Here is a 26481-nt window from a genome sequence, read left to right as displayed (position 1 = left end):
GGTTTCTTCGATGACGTTTGCTATGACAGGCCTCCTGATCGTAGTATTTGAAGGGCATTTTTCTTATTTTCTTTCTGGTTATGCTGACATTGTTTGGCTTTGTTTTGTTTTGTTTTGTTTTGTTTTTTTTTATTCGAGATCTAACATATTTGACGTTGGGGAATTCATCAACTTTTCCGTCTGATCAAGGCTCTCTTTTGAGAGGTTTTTGATAGAGAATCGATTTTCTCCTAACCAATTGAGGCAACTCCGCTTTTTCGGTGCGAGCGGGTAACTTCATTCGTACACGGACTCAAAATACTTTCAAGCTTAGCGACTGCGACTTCTCGAGCAAGACAACACTTGCAAGGGTGTGGGAGTCCGGTGCGTGGTGTTTTGCATAGAAGCCGCTGAAGTGTTCTAGGTTCAATAAACTTGTGACACCTGCGAAAACTAGTCGCATGTATTGATATGAATTATATTCGCTGGAACAATGATCTTTGTCTTTTCTTTCAAATCAAACGATCAATCTAGGTCGGTATTTTTCTCCAGATTTCAGTCATTTTGAGGTTGAAGTTCTTCACACAACTATCCGCACAAGAGATCTTTCCAGAATAAGGATTAGTTCGCTTTTAGTAAATTTATCAGCCTTTTCGTCAAAAAACTGAATTCGAAGTTACCAGCCTTTCGCTTAGTTTTCGAGCATGAGGTGTCTGGAAAGAAAAATTCGACGAACTGAAGTCACATGCAAATCCTCTGGAACGAAGGGGAAAGGTGGGAGGGGTGGGTGTTTTAACTTCAACTGCTTATATATAGTATGAGTATCTTGGAGAGGAACCCACCTGGAAGGGGGAGAACTTATTTACTTACGGAACTGCTCAGTGGAAAGGTTTTTATTTCTAATAGAGCTCATTTCAATGGAGTGTCCTAAAGCCAGAACCAAAGTTATCACAGCAGCCAATCAGAGAAGGAGAAAAAATCCTAAGGAGCTAATCAGGACTCAGAGCTGATAATAGTGATTGAACCGATGGCATTTGGTAATACATTTGGAGTAATCATTAAGTAAAGAGAAAAAAACATTCAGTTGAACTCTAAATGTGAGTCTAAGTAAAGCGAATAGCTGGCTTAAACTTAATGAAATGCAACCTAAAACTAAGTACTTACTTATTGGTACTGCGAAAAAACTTTATCACAGTGAAATAACTACTTTGGAGCTTTTCTTAGACAACGTAAGACTTGAGGAATCAGCTGGAGAAAAAATTCAGTTCTCGGTGTTGTGATTGATCCCTATCTTTCCTAGGACCTACACATTGATTATCTTACAAAAAATTTGAACTCTAGGATATTTCTCCTCAAGAGGGCAAAAGTGTATTTAGCTATTAAATATAGAAAAATGTTATATAATGCTCTCATTAAGCCAATTCTTGGATACTGTTGTACTGTTTGGGGCAATTGTTCGGTTGAAAACCTTTAAAGGTTGTTACAAGTACAAAAACGATGCGAGAGATTAATTTTGGACGCCACCATCAACGATAGTTCCGTTGAACTTTTTAATAAATTAGGCTGTTTACCTATTGATGACATTGTACGCGTTAGAAAACTTTGTATGCTACACAAAGTTAGCCAAGGTCATTGTCCTGAATATTTTAGTTCATATTTTAAATATGTCAGATCTACACATGGTTATTGTACTAAATCTGCTATCTGCAATGACGTTCTAACACCATCTTGTAAAAGAAAATCGGGGCTTAGAACTTTCCACTCAAGTGTATATAGGCTATGGAATAAACTAAGTAACTCTTTTAGAAACATAACTTCCCACTCAAATTTTAAGATAGCGTTATTGAAAAATTTTATTAAAGAAAATACCTCGATAGAGCATTTTAAGATCAGTAGGACGTTTTAAGTACAATTTTTAGTATTATGAATTTTTTATTAGGTATTTTTATATTTAGTACGATTTTTTGGGGGCCATTATGTAAACTACCGGGTAACCGGTAATAATGTATTTTACCCTCGGTAAATAAAGTGTTTGTTTGTTTGTTTGTTGAAAATCAGTGTTAGGTTTATATCATAATTTGCCAATCATTGAAGAAACTGGCCGGCTCTTAAATCATCGCCACCTTTAACCATGTTCGTTCTTTTCCGGTTTATTCATAATTACCTGGCGTGTTTATACTACCAAGCTACTTTCTTAATCTGTTTAAAGCTTATCCTTAACTGAATAATATTTTGCGAAGTAACTCATTAAAGGACCTTCCGATTTAATGTAAAACCAACATTGCTCAATTTCAAGTTAGTCATGGGCTAAGGTTTGCGCCATCCTTCTCAATTCATTCCCACTTTTCATCAGATAAACCTGTGGGAAAAAAAAAGCATACTTGATTATTTTTAAGAAACCTGCATTTGTGATTATGTGGTTGTTACACTATGCTGTACATTGATAGTAACGTTTTAAGCAACGAGCGCAGTTAATACGGGTGCCTGCGTCTGCTGAGTAGAGGTGTCCCGTAAATATGGGAGAAATGTTTCGAGTCTCATAATAACGGGCATGGTGAGATTGCATTCATGCTTGTGGTTCAAATAAAATTGTTTTCTTACTCAGAAGGTTCCTGAAGACAACAGCATATCCATGAATTAATGTCGTCTTTGGTCAGAGCCCCCAGATCCAAAAGGCTGTTCGGTTCCTCCTCATACGAAATATTGGCAATTCTGAAAAGCTCCCTGTCACCTGGAGTTATTGTCTCTGGAACCACAAATCTGCTTTGGCCTTTTGTTAACGCTTTTACAAAGTAATGACTAAAAAGTCTCAATGTTAACAAAAATCAGACTAACAGTCAACCTAAAAGTGTAAATAACATAGTAACTCGAAACTTTTGATCGACTTGATATATACACGAACCATACACAGCGAATCGACTTTCCAGAGCGATTGCCAGTAAACCATGAATTCAACCTTATTCGATAATGAACAATTATGTGGCTACAACATATGTGGTCGATATGGAAATGCAAGCATCGATCAGGAATCAAAGAGCAGTTACCAAAGATTGATAGATAGACGCAAGCAGCGAGCCAGGCTGGTTGGCAGACAGAGAATTCAAGGTATCAGAAATGCAGAAAAATAGAATCACAGGCAAAATGTAGACAGATTACAGACAGAAAGGCAGTAAGACACAGGACAGACGATCCATTTCAAAGGATCCTTCTTTAATTTAACGGCTATTCGCAAAGCTATTCGGTGTAATGACATCTAGTGCTAAAGTTAACTTACCCAGCACAGATACTTCCGAACTAGAACCTTACGTTGTTCTCTATTCTTTGTTGGTAGAAGCACTTTGAAAAGTATAGGGTCAAGCTTCTCGTAATCTTCTGCACTAAGAGGATCTGTTTGAGGAAAAATAGCATCCCTGAAATTTTATAATACTCTACCATGCTATGTTAGGTTTTTTCGCTGAATAAGAAAAAAAGGATGACAGCGAAGACCTTAAGTTTCTCAGACGAGTACGAATCATAGCTCGAAATCTTCCCGTAAAACAGTGAAACAGGGGCGGAGAGGCACGCAAACTTGCCTAATATTTTACAGGTAAATGAAACATTCTTTAAGACATAGAGCGAAACCTTTGGCAAAGAAAAGGATACAGAGACGTTAGCAGTTCAACATTTCACTTTGGTAAGACCCGAATTTTGTCCGATGACAGTTGAGCAAAGTCTGTAGCTCTCAGAGTACAAAGATACTTCACGGAGAATATATACTTACCTTACGACTTAAACTCAAATCTCGTTCTTGTTGTCGAACTCGTACGTCAGAACGTCCCTGATCTACTTGTAAGAATTATAGAAGTCTGCGTATCAAACACACCTACCTGGATGGTCAGTCTCGTCTGGGCATATTTCTACATAGGTGCTATCATAATCCGGGTCCTTTTCCCCAGGATTGCCGCCAAACACGTCAATGGTAACTGTTTTACCAACAAATTCTCCTTTCCAGATTTCCACTCTGTTTTCTTCCTTCAGGTAAATAACACGGCAACACTTGAAGAGAATCGGCGCAGTGGTGTATCTGGATGCCACCCCTGGAGGACAAAATGAGCTGCAGTACCGAGAATGCACTTTTCAGGTTCAAAAAAATGTTTGAAGAAGGGACTCACTTTTGGCGGCTCTTCACTATTGACTATAAGCTCGACCTGCAATAAAATGTCTCTTTCGATGAGTTAGGTTATCACTCCGTCCGTAAATCAGTAATTTGGCATGTAGGGTAAAGGAGATCAATTCTTAAAAATTAAATAGTAACTCTATCGAATAAAAACTCTCATAAACCTCTCAGTCACCATGAGGAACCGACTACTGTCTGTACTCGGTCCAATAAATCCTGAGGTTCCGGTATTTATTTGGGAGTAGAGAAATTTGCTTTGTAACGAAATATTTTTCTATTAGATATATCAAAAAAGTTGAAGTGGTAAATTGGCCACCGTAACGATTACAAAAGCTGACGTTTCGAGCGTTAGCCCTTCGCCCTTTCGCTCCGACGAAGGGCTAACAATCGAAACGTCAGCTTTTGTAATCGTTACGGTGGCCAATTTACCACTTCAACTTTGTTGATATAACCAAATTATTTCGTTACTTCCACCGACGCAGCCCCAAACAGTTTCTTTCGAAACTATCAGCCTTTATTCATTTGTATTTTTCTTTTAGCCTGCTTCCTGCTTTGTCCAATCTAGAAAATTTACAAACGGGGACGGAGGTGCTGGGGCGGGAATTTCCACTGCGACAAATTTCCGTCTGAGATTGAGTCAAGGGAAAAATATTTGATACAATGAATATATGAAGTTCATATATTTTGAACTGCGGTATTAGATACGTATGATGCACGATCCTTCGCAGTAGATAGCGCTATTTATGCAATAGCGAAAATCAGACCTGAAAAAAAAAAAAAAAAAAAAAAAAAGAAAGAAAATTGAGTTTGTTAGCTCAATTGATAGAGCGCTGCACTGGTATCGCAGAGGTCAGTGGTTCGAATCCCGTACAGGCCTGATTTTTTTCAGGTCTGATTTTCGCTATTGCATAAATAGCGCTATCTACTGCGAAGGATCGTGCATCATACGGAAAAATATTTGTTGCAATACCATGCATGGTTTGCTCGAACATAGATTGACTTCATTTTCGAAGTAAAATAATATATAATGAAAAGGTTACAATCCTTTTTTTAGCGTCCCTTTTTCTTATCAAATATTGATACATACCTCTTGCTTTTTCTCTCCTTCAAGTTGAAATTTCTCGCTTGAAATCACGGACGTTATCAGAAGCAGTTCATCCCCTTTAATGCCTTTCATTTTGTTGTAATCTAAAGGAGTATTTGCAAGTATCCCACGGAGATCTGGAGCGTCAATTTATTTCTGGCTTAGTCTACCTAATTTTAGTACTTCTTGATCGCCACTGAACCTGATGGTTGCCCCCGGATATCCTAAAACAGTTAAACTGTACTCCTCAGCCCTACTGGAATCAACGAAAAAGTCAGATTCAATCTACAATAAACATCTTCCTCTGAACGTTTGACCAGAATACCAATGTCGGAGAGTATAGTGCTTTATAGCAAGTTTTTCAAGTATTTCGAAACAACACCAACGAAAAAAACTTAAAACCAGCAGAGAAACTTAGAGCCGGGTAAGTTTCTAACATTGTATGGATTTTAGTAATTACCTTCGAACTTCTTTATCAATGAATTATTACCTGTTATCAATGGTCGGTTTGAACTGAAACATTTCCTCTTTGACATGATTAATTTCGGTTTCTTCAATGTTGTACCACATGAGGTATGGGCTGGGCATGTGTTGGGGAGGAGAGTCCACCAGGGAGGGGATGGGGAGGGGAATTTATTCACAACTAGCTGAGGGACAAGGAAGAACTCATTGGTTTTCTTTCCTCTTTTGACCCAAACTGAATTTAAGTCTTGAATGTATTTGGTTGAAAGCCTTCGATATTTAAAACGAATAATAATACAGGTTTTTATTTTCTACTGTAAAGGAGGGTGCAGGGGAGCTTACCAAAGAGGGAACCACGATAAGAAGGCCACTCGGGTTCGGGATAAAGCGTAGAAATGAGTACGTTTATTGTCAAATTGCATGTTTAATTTTTTCGAAATTCTAGGCTTACACTTTTCGTTACGCCCTTGTTTCCAGTTGCATCGCATCTTTTTGGAGGTATTGCATACCAGTTTGGTAGGCCATGTTCATTATGTTTGAACGCGAATTACGAAAACTGGGTCGAGTGCATCAAGTTGAGGCCTTTTTGGCAAACTTCCCGCGAAATATGAATAGAAAGGCAGAAAGTTTCATATGGAGTTTGAATCAATTCAAGTTAAGCTTTTCTTGTCTTTTAATACGTTTTGATTGGAAATGTTAGAGTTTTAGGGCGAGACTCTGTACAGTAGTTCAAAGAGGCGAGATTTTTTCTCTGACGAAACGTTTCTCGGAATTATAAAAAATCTCCATTTTAGGCACTAGACACAGTTTTTGTGTTCTAAGACACATGTCGCAGTTAACTGTTTTATTGCGCACAGTGAGCACAATGAGTAAGCACAACGAGCGCCAAGCGATCCCCAGTTAGAAAATTCAAATAATGCGAATTTATTAGTTCTAAGCGGCGGCGGTTGTCCCGCAATTAAGTCTAAGAAAGCTCTCTTGAAAAGAGGCCCTAGAATTAAAAGTACGAGCAAGAAGTTGACATTTCAATTTGCCCGATGAGAATTTTTTAATCGACCCAACTCTGTATGAAAAAAGAAATGCGCTGGAGGGTTTCAATAATGCTCATAACAAGAAAGAAATTTTGGTGAGGGATGAGGCATGAGCAAAATGATTGTTTACTCAGTGAATGAAGCTGTTAATTTTTCCAGTTGGGAAGCAAAGGAAGCTTTTAAACATTTCCTTTTATTTTATTTATTTAAAATACTGTTAACACCTAAAATATGCCTATTAGCTCCCAAATCTTAAGTTGCTCCATCTATTGATTTGCATTAAGAAATAAAAGATTCATTGACTGCGACACCAAAGAAAACGATTGCTTAAAGAATCAACTCATTTATCTCGAAGATTTTGCTGATGGCTTAATTATTTCTCATTCTTTATCGGCGGCAGATCTCTCTTCAGCTTAATCTGTGAATAAAAAATGTAACTCGGATGCCAAACTGGAGCATGAAAAATTTCCACCTGGGTTTCACTTCATGATCACAGAGGGTCTAACTTAAGCTATTCAGAATTTAAGACGCTCTACTTTTTCGCTGTTTATCTTCTTTGCCCCCGTTCTCGTAGCTGTCGCTGTCGCTTTTTGCCTAAAGTAACTTTTTTTAAGTACAACGGCGAGGTAAATGAAAAAATAGTCAATATGAAAACATAGTCAATATGAAGTTTAGAATTACGCATTGTATTCATATTTCTTAACTTATTTTTCGTCCACTACTTATTAACAATCTTAGTTTCCAAAGCCTCTTTTAGGGCAAAAATACAAAATGACACACTTAAGTTAAGGAGAGGCCAATACAGATACAATTTACTTAATTTTTTTGAACTTATAGCTTATGGAAAACAAACTCTACCGTTTAACTTTGGTTCATAGTCAGGATTCCAATTACTTGGAAAAATTCAAGGGAAAAGAAGAGCTGTCCACATAAAGATCATTTTGCAACGAGACCAGTCATGGTCAGTAAATCGCTTATGCGTTTAAGATCTCGTCAGAAGGCTTTGCAGACGGTAAATAGGCAGGTTAGAATAACGCTTCGTTGTGTATAACTGTCGTATTTAAATTAGATACGAACAGTAAGTGAGGCGTATACTTTCAACTTTCAAAACATTATCTCATGAAAGATTAGATGTTCCATAATCGCTCTTGTAGGTGTCATATCATGAAATTAAATTTAAGCATCAGACGTCTTTCATCTGCAGTTGAAACCCTGGAATAATTCTTCGTTAGACAATAACTAGATGGTAAGATGAAAAGGGATCTCTCACCGGGGTACATGTTAGATGGACACGATTCTGCAACATGGAACCATGTGGGTGGGAGAGGCGTGTTGCTGGCACGATTTACGGACAGAAATGCGTAGTTTACACACATGCATTGCTATTCACACGAAAATGTAGTATGGTCATTTCTTTTGTAAATGTTGAAGGAACACGTCCTACCTAGTAAACGGCAAAGTTTTCGCGATACTTTCAGAAGGGATGACTTCATTGCTCTGGTCGCTTCCGAGGAGACGGAAGATGGCGAGTCTTGGTTTTGAATCAGTTGGAAAGAAAACCAGGTGGCTGATCTCTCTGAAGATACTGGTCATACAACGTGGAAATTTAGCCAGAATCTTATGCTTATCTCGTTTATCTCTCCTAAGCTTTGACTGATGGATATTTCAAACAGTGGCATTAGAAACAAGAAGCTCCCATTCTGAAAGATGGCTTACATCATTCTTTAAAACAAAATTGCACTTTGTATAATGACTCATAAGGGATCTAGTCTCTGAGGGAGGTAAGAGGAGATCATCGAGTCTTTGAGCCTTCGATGGAGACCTTACGAAAAGTTGGACGGCGACGAATTGGAGAAATTCTTGAGATAGAGTGGCACAACACTGAGCAGAACATCAAACGTACAAGGGAATTTAGATTTTTTCCAGTTCGTTGCCATCCACTGAAAATAGCAAAGTGATCAAACGACCGATATCGTCGTCGTCTGAAAAAGGCTGCGGATGACAGGAAATTCCACATTTCCCCAGTTGGAAATAAAAATATTCTTTGCGCAGAAACTGGAAATGTAGTTCTGCCGTCATGCAAAGAAGTATGGATCTTGGTTTTTTCAGAGTTCTCAAGAAAAACAAAGGTAGACGTAGTTTTCAGCACAGCCGTCGTTATTTCGTAAGCTCCCATAATATCGATAATCATTTTCGAATTTTTTGACAGATCTCTTGCATACTCTTTAATTACTCATTGTAACGGGGGGGGGAGAGGAGGGGGGAGCAAGGAGTATTAGAGAGATCATTAATATTATGCTTACTGGCAAGACTTTTAGATTGGGTGTGGAACGTGCGCCCTGCGACTAGCCATTACTTGCGGAATCCTTGCTCAGTGATTTGAAAGCCAAACTTTCATCCAATCCATTCCAATTACTGCCGTTAAAGAAGATTCGTCGTCTTACTGAAGTTCTCATTGACTCGCTGCGGAATTTTCTATTATTCTGATTGGTCTATTTTTTGAGGGGTTTGGTTTTGGTTTTGCAACACTCAATCGCAAAGCGATCTTCAGTGGACAGCTTTTCACAAAAGGAAATTACTTCAAAAAATAAGTGGTAAGAGATAAAAGGCGATTAACTACTTCTACCAAACGTGCTTAGCTCAAACCTTAATCGTTTTACATTAGAAAAGTTCTATCCCAGTTTCAAAAGTGTATCGGCCATTGTTAACACAGCCGTGGTTAATCATCTTCTGCATTTCTCAGCTCCAATTTTCTCCACTTTTCATCGGTCAAATCTGTTGGAAAAAGGAACACGATTACTTTCAGAAAAAATAGGCATTGACATTTTATTGTTGAGAAGATTCAGAGTGGCCGCAAGACTCCTTGCCTATAAGAGCGTGTGGCGTAAAAATTTTGCGGATTTTAAAATCGGCAGATCGCCTATGATCTGCACTTTTAAATAAAATGTAATGTAAAAATGCGCATGCAAATCAAAAGTATCAATTTAAGGTGGCTCGTACCAGTTTTCATCTTTTTGATGGTTTGTAACTTTGAAAGAATACAACAGAAAGACTGACAAATGACAGTTGAACACTTTTACGGGGTTGAATTACATAATCATTGGTTATCCAAAAATAGATGTCATTTCGTCACTAGCAGTTTCCATGGCAACGCTTTCATAGGCTCATTCGGACGCATTTTTTAGCTTGTGGCTTAAATAATTCGAAAACTAACCCGGTGACCCCCTGATTTTTTTCAGTGATTGCTTTTGGCACTTGAAAAGGAAAATGCACAAAGATTTTTAAAAAGTTCTACGGAGCGGAATTTCAGAAAATCTACAAAAACGGCAATTTTCACACATTGCAAATTCCTTCCGTAGAATTTTCTAGTTTTTTTCCTGATGATTCCTTTCGACGTTATTATCATATTGGAACAATAAAAAGAGGGGGTCACTGGACTTGTTTTCATGCAATAGCTTTCGTGAGTTTAGCAATTTCCACGCGCGTTCTCGCGCATTTAAAAATCTGGATTCTATAAGATCGACACTTGCTCATGATCTGTTTTAGCTACCGCTGACAATTGCGTGTGCTCGTGCGAACACCTACGATCTGATGTTCACAGACGTTTACTGCGAAGAAAATCATTAAACAGCCGTCAAAGATAGCCTCCCGAGCTCATCTTAAAGATCCTACACATGACTTCTGGCTATATCATATTATTTTCCTTGAAGTTTCAAAGTGTTCTTCCACTTCAGGTAGATTATCCTTCACTTGAGTTCTTCTTTTTTCGCCGTCGCAAGATTTCATACCGGTTGAATATTTCTTTTAAATGTGAAGTGAAGCAACCTTTACTTCTCCGAAAATCGTCCTCGTCATCTTAATTTCTATCTCCTGCATTCACTGTAGCCGCTCAACACATCAAATACAAGCTCTTAGGTAAACGTCTCACAAAAGTAGAAAAAATTCCACCCGCCGCCATCTTTGTTTTGAATTTTCATCTTTTGATCTCGCGCTTCTTTCGCACGTTTCTCTCGCGCGCGTCACGCAAGAGTGACCTGTTCCCCGCGCGAGGAAACTGGTACGAGCCACCTTAAATTCATCTTATTTCCAGTCACTTGAAAGATCGATAAGTCATAATCTATATCGTGAAAAAAATTTTAAAACTCAGTTAGAGCACGCCGAATGCGGTATTCACCAAAACTTACCCCTCGGTCACACTCGCGCTTGAAATCACTATGAAGCATGCTTGCTGTCGACGTCAGACAAGCAAACCCAAGCACGTGCTAGAGATTGGAGCAAGGGGGATCTGGTCACATTGAAAGACCAACAGCCTGCTTATTTTTGTCGCGGTTCGATATGGACCAATTCTCAATGAACTTGTTTTTGTTTACCTTTCTTCGCACTTTCCGCAAACGCGAGAGAAGAAGAAAGGCTTTAAGACGAAGAAGACGCCAAGACTTGTTCTTCCAAAACACCAGGTTGGCGCATGGTATTTTTTCAAACAATTTTTTGTTAATGATGACCATTTTCAACGTTCTTCTTGAACGCTATCAAGAGCGACCTTGGGCTCTCCCTCGACCACAATTTGGCATATTCTTGGCCCAATTCTTGACATATTTAACGACGCACAACACAGAACTTGCTTATGCGCCAAAAAATCTGCGAAAGATCGAGATGTCAAACAATGCTTCACCTGATTGGTCAATTGTTTATCTAGCTCAGCTCAAGAGCACTCCGTAGTGCTCATGGGTTAAGCTGCGGTTCTTTTGAAGTTTAAGCAGCTCCGCCTTCTTTCTTAAGCAAGTAAGCATTGCCAAGTTTGGTCGGTCATATTTATAACAAGCTAGGAATTTGCTAGAGAAACAAAAATTGACCAAGCAAACTTGATCCTAGCGCAAGTGTGACCGAGGGGTTATAATACTCAGCTCTTGTTTATGTTATTTCAACTTCTGATTTAGATAAAGCAAGTTATTTTTACACTATTGTTTTTCCTTTCAAACAGGTTTAGTTTTGGTAAGTAACAAAGCCCTTCATAAAAGCAATAACGAAATATCGGATCTCGCAGTCATCATAATGGCATTATAAACTTTACCTGTGAACAATGTAAAAAGTATGATCACCGCGAGCTGTGTGAATTCTATGAAAAAAGCAGATGTTCTGTTATTGGCGTACGTGTAATGAATTGTCATTTACCTAAAAGATGTTTGAAGACAACAGCGTATCCCTGAATATCGTGTTTTGTAAGAGATGACATGTCCAGCAGAGATGAACCCTCTGAGGCGGAAAGAAAGGCAAATCTGAGAAGTTCACAGTCATCCTGTGTTACTGAGTCGTGAATTAGGAACTTTTCCTGGTCTGATGCCATTGCTGCTTCAAACTATTGAAAAAATATTAGGATGTAAGAGCACGACAGAAAAACTCTACTAAACTTTACTATTGACCTGTTAAAAAGGTTGACCTTGTCGGAGAGTCTAATTTCTCTCACAATGGAAGTTCAGAGTAGCCGTGCATTCACAATATATTAACTAACTTGAGCTTTGGTTTGTTAGATATGATAGCAGAAACTGAAAAAAACGAACAAATTTGGGACCAAAGGGAAACAGGCGCGGAAACAAACTGAACGGACTACATGAGAGAAAGACAGATAGACTGATCCATCGATAGACTCAAAGATCGACCGACCTACTGACCGGAAGTCAGGCAGACAGACAGACTGTGAGACAGAGCGCATCAGGAAAGAGGGATGGAAGATTCAGTTTTACTTGCAAGCACAAAGGTGAGTTATGTCTTGGATTAACTTACCCAACGAAGATACTTTTCAACATTTTCCTTGCGTTTGTTTAGGCTCTTTACGGGTAGAAGAACATTTTTAAGCATCGAGTCCAGTTTCTTAACATCTTCTGGAGTGAGAGGGGCTAACAAAAAAAAAAGAGGCAATCTTAGCTGGCGGTTAAATCCAACCAAAGCCTATCAACAATATTTCCCTTTTAAATGTTAAAAAATGCCCATATTTAAATTTGAAAGGGCTTATAATTAGCTCAATGCAGAGATTCGGAAATTTTAGGAAACTTCGTTTCCATTGCTCTTTGTTGTTTTTGTTATGATCATTAGATACACTGCGCATGCCCAAGAATGCTGAGTGTTCCTGCTGCCTGTGATTACTGCGTTTTTCAATTTATCTAGGTAGTAGATCGGGGGCAGAAAACATTTGATTCGTTTCCCATTGTACATCGAAAATGATTTTTGCGTTTTCAGAGTGTAAACGCTGTTTTCAAATTATGTAGCATAGTGCGGATGAGTTTCAAAAGTATCCGTTGGTCTCACCTGGTGCATCGGTCTCGTCTGAGAAAATTTCCACCAAAGTATTTTCATAATCTTCGTCATCTCCCTTGACGGGATTCTCGGCTGTTGTGTCCCTGGTAACGACCTTACCAACATATTCACCTTTTTTGATTTCCAGTCGATTTTCCTCCTTAATGTAATCAACATTGCAACACTTGAAGAGGAGTGGTGCACTTGCAGTCCTTGATGCCAGCTCTGCAGGATGGGTTGTCTTGTTGAAGCGAACTTTGGCCATCGTTGACTTAAAATATTGGGAAAACGGACTCATCACAGACGGCCCATCTACCGTGACTTCAGCCGCGGTCTGGAGCAAAGTAAATAAAAGTGAGTTTTACAATAAAGTGGCGAACCTATGTTACTTACTTACTTACAGATTAACAAATGGTAAACACCACAGCGTACTCTATTGAGTTAGGGATGCACGCGCGAAGTTGCTAAGCGCGAAAGAAGCATAAGAGTCGCGCGAGCCAGTAGCTGAGTGCGAATCTGGCTTCTTGAGTGCTTAGTAAACCTCCAAAGTGATATCACTGATACGTTGTAATGAAAGAGTTTCCTTTTATTTAACACTGAAAGCTTACGTGACCAGAAAAACAAGCGCGCGGAAGCTAGTCTTTGAATTTGCTTACTTCAGCAGCGTACACTCGTGGGAAAATGGTGGATACTGAATTGACCAATCAGAGCACGCGCTTTACCTTGGTTATGTTCTAAAATTAGATAGAAGTGAGGCAGAGAAAATCAACAAAGCATTTGCAAAAATGGGAGAAGCCCTGTGTGACTTCAGTTTTTTGTTCGTAATTCAAATTGGTCTTCAATGTTGTAACAGTGTCATAACTGGACCCTCGTTTCTCTATTGCCGAGTGGAGTTATTAAACTAAAAATTAATCTTTGTAACACTATAATTTTGAAGTAGAGTAATTCGTAGGTTAGCATTATGTACTAATTTCTAAAGTCAAAGGATACAACAATTACTGAATCACAGAAACGCAAAAAAGTTCTTCTAGGTAGGTCATATCTCGGATTTCAAATATTGTTACATTCGCTTGATTGTCTAATCAGTTCTGAATAGTCAATAAAGTCAATTTATCCATTCAATGAACGTTTCGTTACTAATCCAAAGGTACAATTGAAGTAAAGAAGAATTTTGAAAAAGCTTTGTTCGCTAATGTTAAATGTGTCTTTTAGACCAGCTTCTAAAAGTTTTCTAGATCTTGGTAAGGAACCCACTCAAATAAGCTCGAACTTAGTAGAAAGCAATGTATATCGAGTGGAAAGGAAGGTGAGGGTAAACTAAATTACAAATGAACTCCGTTATTAATTTTCGTTTTCTTTTTTTTTTTTTTTTTTGAGCTAAAGAAAAGTAGCATGCATATTTAGCAATATAGACATTACCTCTTTTTTTCTCTCCCCAATTAATTCAAACTTCTCACTGTAAACCACAGAAGTGATGAGAAGCAGTTTATCCCCTTCAGCGAAAGTCCTCATCATTTTATGATCCATTTCAATCCCTGCTAAAAGGCCACGGAGATCTGGATCATCAATGTATTTCTGGCTTAGTTTTCCCAGTTTTAGAACGCCTTGATCATCACTTAATCGGATGGTTCCCTCCAAAATTCCTCCAACACCCACACCAAGGTTTCGTTCACTAAAAATGAAAAAAAAAACACATTTTATGTAACTCAAAATGATATGTTATATTAACTTTTTTTCACAAAACTTTAGCTATATGGCTAGCTATGTCGACGGGCAATACAGAAACAGCATGTTTGAGTGGAGGCTCCATAAGCCCATTCCACTCGCTAAGGATTGCCCGTCTTAATTTCACGAGGAAACAGTCTAGTGGGCGGCTTAAATACCTAGTTACCACTGGGTACCAGTTTTTTAAAAAGACGAAAATCCTATAAAGTTTAATTAAGCAACGGATGAGTCACCAAAACGTTTCAAGAAAGTCACGAAAATGATAATCGCAAGTTTCGGGAATTGTAAAATGGTTTTGGGAATGGCACCAAATCAATGAAAATGACAACGACAACGACAATAACAATAACAACGACATTGATGACGACAGTGACAATGATGGTGACAAATACAATGGCATTGACCTAATCATGGGTAATGACAACGACAACGACAATAACAGTGCCGATGACAATGATGACGACAGTGACAATGATGGTGACAAATACATTGACATTGACCAAATCATTGGTAATGACAACGACAACGACAATAACGATGAGAACGACAATGAGGATGATAATGACAATGATGATGACAAATATAAGGACATCGACCAAATCAATGGCAATGACAACGACAACGAAAATAACACTAACAACGAAAATGAGGATGATAATGACAACGATGCTGAAAAATACAATGACATTGACCAAATCAATGGCAATGACAACGACAACGAAATTAATGAGAACGACAATAAGGATGATGATGTCGATGACGATGACAAAGACCTTGACAATGATAATGACGACGAAAATAGTAGCGGCAATGAGGATGGTAATGACAAACATAATGGCATTGACCAAAACAATGGCCATGACAATGACGACGCATTGACAAGGATAATGACGACGATAATAACAATGAAAACGACAGTGATAATGACAGTGACGACAACACTGACAATGAAAATGATGATGACAATTTGCTACAATTTTACCCGCAGTAACTCGAGCCTACAGCTTACTTCGTTTCCCTTCAGTTCATTCTCAATATATATTTTTGCCCTCGACAACTCAAGCCACGTTGAACCACGTCTGACAGTACGCGACAAATCAAAACAAAAAGTGCACTACTGTTCAAAAAATTTCAATTATTTTAAATTTTTTGTAGTCTTTGTCTTTTATTTCAACGTGCCAATCCAGTTCAGGTTTCGTTGGTTTCGGGTAGTACATGAAAAATTTAATTCTCCTTACTTTCTGATATCGAAAATAATTTGGTGTTCCATTTTCACTCGACCTGTCTATGATCAAATTTGATTAAAATATATACTGTATGAATAGAAAAAACAGTAAACACCTTTTTTTCCTTTGTTCCTGTCTTCCGATAACTCTAGCTCTAGATAACCCCAACCTTTTTCAGTTTCTGTTGAATGTTCGAGTTATAGGGAGCCGACTGTATTATCGTTATCATTATTGAAAGAGTGACTGAAAGGCGTTTAAAGAATGCACCTTCAGGAACTCCTTTAGAATGTTGAATGGCAGAACACTAGCTGAGGCTTTCCATTACTTACTTCAACTCTTCTTCCAGTGAAAAAATATTTGAAGGCAGTAACTATGCAAGTTTCGGGAATTGTATAATGGTTTTGGGAATAAAGTAGTTTTGCCATAAAATATTTTGTTCAGCAAATGGTACAACTGCACCTTTAGCGACAAAAACTGTGAGAGTAACTAAGACATGACAGTTACATTGAAAACAAAAACAACAATGACAGTGACAGCGACATCGAGGATGGCAACGAAAATAATAATGACAAATACAATGATATTAAACAAAACAATGGCACTGACACCGACAACGACTATAGCAATGACAAAGACAATGATGATGACAATGACAATGATGACGACAAATACAATCACATTGACCAAACAAATGGTAATGAGAACGACAATGACAACGATAACGACGATAATAATGAGAACGACACTGAGGATGATAATGACAATGATGACGACAAATACAATGACATTGACCAAATCAATGGTAATGAGAACGACAATGACAACGATAACGACGATAATAATGAGAACGACACTGAGGATGATAATGACAATGATGACGACAAATACAATGACATTGACCAAATCAATGATAATGACAACGACAACGACAAAAACAATGAGAACGACAATGAGGATAATAATGACAGTGATGATGACAAATACAATGACATTGACCAAATCAATGATAATGACAACGACAACGACAACGATAACGACGATAATAATGAGAACGACACTGAGGATGATAATGACAATGATGACGACAAATACAATGACATTGACCAAATCAATGGCACTGACAACGACAACGACAACGATAACGACGATAAGAATGAGAACGACAACGAGGATGATAATGACAATGATGACGACAAATACAATGACATTGACCAAATCAATGGTAATGAGAACGACAATGACAACGATAACGACGATAATAATGAGAACGACACTGAGGATGATAATGACAATGATGACGACAAATACAATGACATTGACCAAATCAATGATAATGACAACGACAACGACAAAAACAATGAGAACGACAATGAGGATAATAATGACAGTGATGATGACAAATAAAATGACAATGACCAAATCAATGGCAATGACAACGAAAACGACAGTAACAGTGACAACGACATGATAATGACGATAATGATAATAACGGTGATGACAAATACAATGACAATAAACAAAATAATGGCGATGACAACGACAACGACAACGACAATAACAGCGACGATGACAATGATGATGACAAATGCATTGACATTGACCTAATAAATGACAACGAAAACGACAACGACAATAACAGTGACAACGACATTGATGACGACAATGACAATGATGATGACAAATACAACGACATTAACCAAATCAGTGGCAATGACAACGACAACGACAGTAACAGTGACAACGACATGATAATGACGATAATGATAATAACGGTGATGACAAATACAATGACAATGAACAAAATAATGGCAATGACAACGACAAAGACAATAACAGCGACGATGACAATGATGATGACAAATACATTGACATTGACCTAATAAATGGCAACGAAAACGACAACGACAATAACAGTGACAACGACATTGATGACGACAATGACAATGATGATGACAAATACAACGACATTAATCAAATCAGTGGCAATGACAACGACAACGACAGTAACAGTGACAACGACATGATAATGACGATAATGATAATAACGGTGATGACAAATACAATGATAATGAACAAAATAATGGCAATGACAACGACAAAGACAATAACAGCGACGATGACAATGATGAAGACAAATACATTGACATTGACCTAATAAATGACAACGAAAACGACAACGACAATAACAGTGACAACGACATTGATGACGACAATGACAATGATGATGACAAATACAACGACATTAATCAAATCAGTGGCAATGACAACGACAACGACAGTAACAGTGACAACGACATGATAATGACGATAATGATAATAACGGTGATGACAAATACAATGATAATGAACAAAATAATGGCAATGACAACGACAAAGACAATAACAGCGACGATGACAATGATGAAGACAAATACATTGACATTGACCTAATAAATGACAACGAAAACGACAACGACAATAACAGTGACAACGACATTGATGACGACAATGACAATGATGATGACAAATACAACGACATTAACCAAGTCAGTGGCAATGACAACGACAACGACAGTAACAGTGACAACGACATGATAATGACGATAATGATAATAACGGTGATGACAAATACAATGACAATGAACAAAATAATGGCAATGACAACGACAAAGACAATAACAGCGACGATGACAATGATGAAGACAAATACATTGACATTGACCTAATAAATGGCAACGAAAACGACAACGACAATAACAGTGACAACGACATTGATGACGACAATGACAATGATGATGACAAATACAACGACATTAATCAAATCAGTGGCAATGACAACGACAACGACAGTAACAGTGACAACGACATGATAATGACGATAATGATAATAACGGTGATGACAAATACAATGACAATGAACAAAATACTGGCAATGACAACGACAACGACAATAACAGCGACGATGATAATGATGATGACAAATACATTGACATTGACCTAATAAATGGCAACGACAACGACAATAACTGTGACAACGATATTGATTAGGACAATGACAATCATGATGACAAATACAATGACAGTGACCAAATCATTGGTAATGACAACGACATCGAAAATAACAATAACAAGGACAATGAGGATGATAATGACAATGATGGTGACAAATACAATGACATTGACCAAATCAATGGAAATGACAACGACAACGACAATAACAATAACAACGACATTGATGACGACAGTGACTATGATGGTGACAGATACATTGACATTGACCTAATCATTGGTAATGACAACAACAATAACATTGAGAACGACAATGAGGATGATAATGACAGTAATGATGACAAATATATTGACATCGACCAAATCAATGGCAATGACAACGACAACGAAATTAATGAGAACGACAATAAGGATGATGATGTCGATGACGATGACAAAGACCTTGACAATGATAATGACGACGAAAGTAGTAGCGACAAGGTGGATGTTAATGACAAACATAATGGCATTGACCAAAACAATGGCCATGACAATGACGACGCATTGACAAGGATAATGACGACGATAATAACAATGAAAACGACAGTGATAATGACAGTGACGACAACACTGACAATGAAAATGATGATGACAATTTGCTACAATTTTACCCGCAGTAAATCGAACCTACTGTTTACTTCGTATCCCTTCAGTTCATTCTCAATATATATTTTTACCCTCGACAACTCAAGCCACGTCGAACCACGTCTGACAGTACGCGACAAATCAAAACAAAAAGTGCACTGCTGTTCAAAAGAATTTCAATTGTTTTAAATTTTTTTGTAGTCTTTGTCTTTTATTTCAACGTGCCAATCCAGTTCAGGTTTCGTCGGTTTCGGGTAGTACATTAAAAATTTAATTCTCATTACTTTCTGATATCGAAAATTATTTGGTGTTCCATTTTCACTCGACCTCTCTATGATCAAATTTGATTCAAATATATACTGTATGAATAGAAGAAACAGTAACACCTTTTTTCTTTTGTTCCTGTCTTCCAATAACTCTAACTCTAGATAACCCCAGCCTTTTTCAGTTTCTCTTGAATGTTCGAGTTATAGGGAGCCGACTGTATTATCGGTATCATTCTTGAAAGAATGACTGAAAGGCGTTTAAAGAATGCACCTTCAGGAACCCCTTAAGAATGTTTAAATGACAGAACACTAGCTGAGACTTTCCATTACTTACTTCAACTCTTCTTCCGGTGAAAAAATATTTGAAGGCAGTAACTATGCCAAGCTAAATTGCAAATTTGGCTGTTTACTTTCACGATAACCTCGCCAATACATTAGTTTGTTTTATCATTAAACAAAAGTTGTTAAAGATGCAACACACTGATATACCAGGCAGCAAAAATTTGGTCAAAGCCTCATCATACCTGACTTCCAATGCAATGGTTTCGTGCTGATTTGAAATAAACATTTCCTCTTTGATCTTAGGTGCCAAGCATTTGCGAAACTCCTCAGACTCTTCGTTTTTAACGTATTTCGCCAGTTCTGCAAGGACTATGACTTCCAATTTTGCGAAAGGTCGCTTCCATAGTGGCCGATTCTTTTTAACCACCAGTGTCAGGGGCTGTACTTGTTTGATTTCACCGTGAAGGGCGGGGAAGTATCTCTGGCTGAAATTTTCTGCGGCAAACTTTCTTAGTGACCCTTCCATGATCTGAAAACAAATCGCAAGTAAATCCATAGTCAGCTCACTCTGTATTAACCATTATCTCGAACAGACCCACAGTGGATACTTTCATATCAAAATCATCGGGATCTGTGGAACTCGTTCAGTAAAATCTTTAAGGGAGACTAGTTGGCCATTTTCGATGTATCAATATTCTAACATGGCTTCTAGCTTATGGGAATAAAACAACAGAAATTTATTATTCATCCCTCGACCTGGATGGGATTTCTTTTGTTGTATTCCCCCAAGCCTCGGAGCCAAGTGTGAATTTGAATATATCGAAAATGGCCTATTGGGCGTTATCCCGAGCTCCACCTGACAACCAAAGGACGTTATTTCGAAACAACAACCGTCAGAGATAGTTCAATGAACCAAAGTGACTCTAATTTCTTAATTTTTACTTTCGCACAGCCTTAAACATACCTAATTTACAATAAAATATTGCCACTGATATTGCCAAATAAAACGCTGAAAGGAACCGTAGTACGTGATATGCACCTGAGACGAGTCCAGGCCCCGTAAATGTTATTTGTTAGACCACAGCCCTTCCTCGATGCTCATGATCTCGGGATAAAAGAAATGATGGGATGTATGTCGATAGAGGGCCTAGTTGCCGAGAAGGGGTTGGGGAGGGGAGAGAAAAAGCTTCAGAAGCCAAGTAGTCCGTGCATGAATGCCACTGTTCCGAGGTTTCTGCATGAAGAACCTAAGTAGTAAGAAGTACTTTTACTCTTCCTGAATGAGATGTGAATCCATGCAAGGTTACTTCTTCACCATTCTGTCGGACTTACTTGTAACTTTGTTTGTACCATTCACACTTTGTGAGTATTGAGGGGTAGCTGTTACGAGTATTGAGGGGGGATGTCCTACAGAAGGCAGGAACATAATGACTTGGCAAATGTTTGGATCTACAGCTTATGAATCGGATTCCAGGGCTTGATTGGATCGAGGAGATAATAGGGAAGTAAATCTGCAAATGTCGGTGGTCAATAAAATTCTTTCAACATTATTCATTTAGACTTTGGAACGTTTGACAGTGGCCAGTTAGTTCTAGCAGACCCTCTGACTGATTACCCAACCATGGTTTCAATTCTTCTACTGAAATTAAGCTTTTCCAAACAAAGAAAACTATAGTACCAATAAGTTGCCATTGTTTTTTTTTTTCATATCAGTTTTAGATTAGCCGACAAGGTAATTTGACGTTCGTTTAATTATGTCATCTCTTACATTGGCTAAGAATCCCTTACGATACTAGGGGATAATTTTGTATATAGTGCTTCACAGATCGTGACATTTTGCGATAATTATGATGCTTTTTTCGATGTTTCTTTAAGTGTCATCATCGCCAGATTTTTCAAAATGCTCATCAAAAATTTTAAAATAAAGGAGAAAAAAAACAAAGGAGAGAAGGTATGTTTCGCTTCACAACGGGGGAAACCGTATGCTCACAGCTATTGATGCAGTGCTTCAGATATCATTATCTCAAAATGGATCCCCACAGTCCCACGAGATAAATATCACACGATACAGCTGCAGTTTGAGTAACAGTACGTAGTTCACAACACGGCGGGCTAACACAGGCTAGACATTCTAAAATAAAAAGCTGTTAAAATTTCACACTCCTCCTGAAGGGCGACCATTTAAATTTAATGCACAACGAGAATATCTAATTGGAAAAGAACGAAATAGAACGTCACCTTTTTCATTTTCTTTGATAAAGGAAACAAAATATTGAAAACAAAACAAAACATAAAAATAAAAACAGAAGATAGGGCCAACAGAGAGCGATTGATCTGGAATCAGATGAAGTTGGAACCCTCACACCGAAAAAAAGGGTTCCCCTTTAATTCAAATTAAGATACTTCTTAAAAAACAAATTCTTAGTCTTTCGTAACGTACAACGACTTCCTCTTACTGATTAGAACGGAATATGGAACAGTAATCACATAAGAACCTACACTGTGTGATATGAGGTATCTCAACAATTAGTTCTCTGTTGTTCATTTGGTAGACTTTTCGACCCGGAAACCGGCATTGACTAGAGCTCTGATCCTCGTGGAGCACTCGCATTTTACTTCGTCCCTATCTCGTGACACGTGTCTTTTTATAACCCCAAAATTCTTCGTGGTCTGACCCTCTATAAGCGACCAAAATCAGAGAAACATCAAACGAAAGTGACTTCTCACTGGCTTTTAGAAATGTAGCCAAACCTAAGGTTAATTTCATCAGTCGGAATTGGAATGCCAAACTGGTCTAGTTGATATTGTATAGGAAATTGTTTCGCCACTTTTCCTGTAAACTTTCCAAACAAAAATGGTAAATTAAGAAAATATACAAAAATTATCAGTAGTATGAACATAACTGATTATTGGCGGAATTTTGTGTATGAATAGACGAGTCCGGTAAATCGCTGCTTTTATTATAGTGTGCTGATATATGAGAATGCCGAAAAACTGTCACAAAAGAGAAAATTTTTCTATGCCATGGAATGTTTTGTACTGCCTCGTTACAGTCATAGCTGAAGGTGGAAATGAGGCAGGGAAACGGTTTAACTCTCCTTCAAAAACTTTGTTACATATTACGACAATCAATGATGATTATGTTCAAATTCAACACCTACCTTTTAAAGTAGGAAAGTTCAATCTTTTTTTTTCTGGATCGCTCCAGCTCTGGTTATCGTGGGTAAACTCATTACTCAATGATGATATCAGCTCAGAACATGCAAGAAAAAACAAGACGAGCTATAAACGGGATATATACACATGATCATCTGACGATCTTTATTTCGGTTTCCTTCGAATCACGTCGACTACTGATTTAAGATTCTGATAATATAATGAAGACGATTTTGAAATACCAAAATAAAGTTTTCATCACTCCTTTGATATCATTTTCGTGGCGATTGCGTTATTGCAGATCGACTTTTATTATTCGCATATCAGCATTTTAGCTCGTAACCGCGCTTTCATTTCACCAATGGCCCGGTTTTGTTATGCTTTGTTTTAACTGTTTCAAGCTAAGTATCTGATATTATAACGCCGGCAAAAACAAACGCTAATACAATTGAACCAAGAATAGAACTGAAACAGAAAAAAATCATTATCCAATGATGGTGGGTGTTATTCTCAATGCGCGGGGGTGTGTGAAATATATATTCTTAGACATATGTTTACGACGGTTCGCGGCAAAACCTTCCAAAACTTTTTACAACTTCCGAAAGGATTACAACCGCCGGAAATATTAGAACTACTTCCGAAAGAGTAGCAACGTCAAGATCACCATAGCAATGAAACGAAATATAGATGTCTGACCTTAGAGACAGAATCATGAACCTTTTTTATGAGAATAACTTGATTATGTTGAAAGGAAAATAACTAAGCCAGGAAGTAGTACCTCCAAGCGTAGTGCAGCTATTTCAATCTGATAATTAAACTGATCTATCAAAACTGATCACTTCAGGAGGATAAGGGAAAGCTATTCTTTTCCCAAGCTGGAATAAAATTGAATAAAGATATTGTCACATCTTTTAAGGAGTACGTAGTTCCCTTCTTAGAGGGTTAAAGAAATCACAACATAAATGTCAGTTGAAGAATTAAATGACGACCTGTTCTGAGGCATCCTCGGAGACCCAGGGGCAGTGAGTCGATTTCATGTTAAGGGCAGAAGATCCCCTGGGGACATTGTCTTACAAGACTAGTTCCAAACGGTCGCAGTCGTTCTGGCATCTGATTGGTGCCAGAAAATCTTTGTGTTTTTCTGCCCAATCAGAGTGAAGTGTCCTTTGGAGTCCTTTCGTGTGTTTTAACACGCACATAAACAACAAGCTCTGTTGCTCGCTAAGTTTGTTTGGGCCGTGCGACGAAGCTTTGCCCGAGGTGAAAAGTTTCAGTCTCAGCACACAATGTAAGAGAAATCGATCAGATTGTCGGCGAAATCTTACCGGAAATTATACTGAATACTTTCGCAGGTATCACAAGAGAACGTGTTTAAAAGTTTGCGAGGTTCGCGTAAAACATAATGGCTGCAGGCATTGATATGTCGCTTTAAACGTTAGATGACATGTACGCCTAAATATTTCAAGATTGTTTGTACAATTTGTTGTGACTGAAACTTTTCCAATCCCGTGAAGTTATTTCGTCGCACGGGCGACGAAAGCACGCAGGTATGTCAAGCAACTGGCTTTTACGCTTACGTAGCTTTCTGTGCGCGCCAAATTCTAATCGTTGCTTTGTAGTAAAGTCTTTCGCAATATGGCCAAGTTGCAGAGAACGTTAAGTACCTGGACGACCTCCAGCAAGCGCTTAAAGAAAGCTTAGCTGTGTTTTCGGTTAGCTAATTAAAATCTGAACAAAAACTAATCATCGAGAACATCGTGGAAAGGAGATATGTTTTCGGACAGTTACCGAAGGGGTTTGGAAAAAGTTTAATCTTTCAACTGCTGTGTAGAGTGTTCAAATTCTTGAGCTCGAAAGGCCACGGATTCTCTTCTAGTCCCTTGGTCATTGTCATTTCACCTCTTTTGTCGATTGTTGAAGACCAAGTTAAATACCTTTGATCATTGGGAATCGATGCTGCTTTCATTGGGGAAAAAAAACCAAAGACCAAGAAATATTGGATGGAAAGGGCGAGCTTCCTTTATTGTAAATGTCAGCTTACTACAGGGTTATCTGTTACCCACATCTAATAAACAAAAGTTTCCACGTTTATCAATTTTTTTTTTTTCAAGCGAAGATTACAGTAGATTTTGGCCGGGCGTGCACAAAAAGTTGCGTAAGCGCCGGCTGCTCGACATTCCTGCGTGGCCCGTGCGACGAAATAGCTTCACGGGATTGAAAAAGTTTCACTTACAGCAAATTACACAAAAATCTTGAGAGATTTAGGCTTACATCTCATCTAACGTTGAAAGCGACATATCAATGCTTGCAACCATTATGTTTTATACGAACCTCGCAAACTTTTAAACGCGTTCTCTTGTGATATCTGCGAAAGTATTCATAATAATTTCTGGTAAGATTTCGCGGACAATCTGATCGATGTCTCTTACATTGTGTGCTGAGACTGAAACTTTTCACTTCGGGCAAAGCTTCGTCGCACGGCCCAAACAAACTTAGCGAGCAACAGAGCTTGCTGTATATGTGCGTGTCAAAACACGCGAAAGGACACTTCACTCTGATTGGGCAGAAAAACACAAAGATTTTCTGGCACCAATCAGATGCCAGAACGACTGCGACCGTTTGGAACTGGTCTTGTAAGACAATGTCCCCAGGGGCTCTTCTGCCCTTAACTTGAAATCGACTCACAGCCCCTGGGTCTCCGAGGATGGTTCTGAGGTAGAAATCCAAACAGATAAAATCAGCTTATGCAGCCTTCAAATTGTTCCGTTTCTTAATTTCTAAAGCGCAAGGCATGTGGGAATGTAATTAAAATCCTTTCACAGGATATTAGTCCATCATTCTGCCTTCGGGTTTCCTAAAAGTTCTCCAGCACCTATTCATACTTATTAGTAAAGAAAGTCAAATCACTGAGAGTGACATGGTGTACTGTTCTACAACGTGAGTGGTCCAGCGGTCAGTGTGCTGGACTCTGGGTCGGATGGCTCGGGTTCAAGTTCTGGCTGGGGTACTGAGTTGTGTCCTTAAACAAGTCGCTTCACTCACATTGCTTAGTCTTCTCGGATAAGACGTAAAGCCGTAGGTCCCGTCTCCTGCAGCGTTAGGGGTGGGAGACGTTAATTTACCACGCACGAGATTACTGTGTGATAGATGTCCTCTCCTGGGGAGGGATGGGTGGGAAGGTGAGATTATTACATGGACTGAAGCGGCTGCC

The 26481-nt window shown here is 38.4% G+C and overlaps 1 protein-coding gene and 1 pseudogene across 2 annotated transcripts in view; both read right to left on the bottom strand.

The window, feature by feature from the left end:
* Positions 1-1619: 1619 nt before the first annotated feature.
* Positions 1620-5807, bottom strand: LOC148741387 (uncharacterized; annotated as a pseudogene).
* A 1079-nt stretch (positions 5808-6886) lies between these two features.
* LOC148741382 (uncharacterized) overlaps positions 6887-26481 on the bottom strand; it is a 73614-nt gene continuing 54019 nt past the window's right edge. The window contains exons 1-7 of one of the 2 annotated variants that reach the window (XM_088740004.1): positions 23276-23396; positions 20357-20643; positions 14423-14675; positions 13016-13337; positions 12494-12606; positions 11885-12068; positions 6887-9487 (exon numbers count right to left, since the gene is read on the bottom strand). In XM_088740004.1, the coding sequence (XP_088596130.1) occupies positions 9432-9487; positions 11885-12068; positions 12494-12606; positions 13016-13337; positions 14423-14675; positions 20357-20640 (1212 nt within the window). In that variant the 5' untranslated portion in view covers positions 20641-20643; positions 23276-23396 and the 3' untranslated portion in view covers positions 6887-9431. Of the gene's footprint in view, positions 9488-11884; positions 12069-12493; positions 12607-13015; positions 13338-14422; positions 14676-20356; positions 20644-23275; positions 23397-26481 lie in introns of those variants that run through there. The other variant, XM_088740009.1, reaches the window with a different exon arrangement.

This window comes from Stylophora pistillata, chromosome 1, assembly GCF_964205215.1.
Source record: "Stylophora pistillata chromosome 1, jaStyPist1.2, whole genome shotgun sequence".
NCBI lineage: Eukaryota > Metazoa > Cnidaria > Anthozoa > Scleractinia > Pocilloporidae > Stylophora > Stylophora pistillata.
The sequence above is the reverse complement of the archived record's forward strand: the minus strand, read 5'-3'. Positions and strand labels throughout refer to the sequence as shown.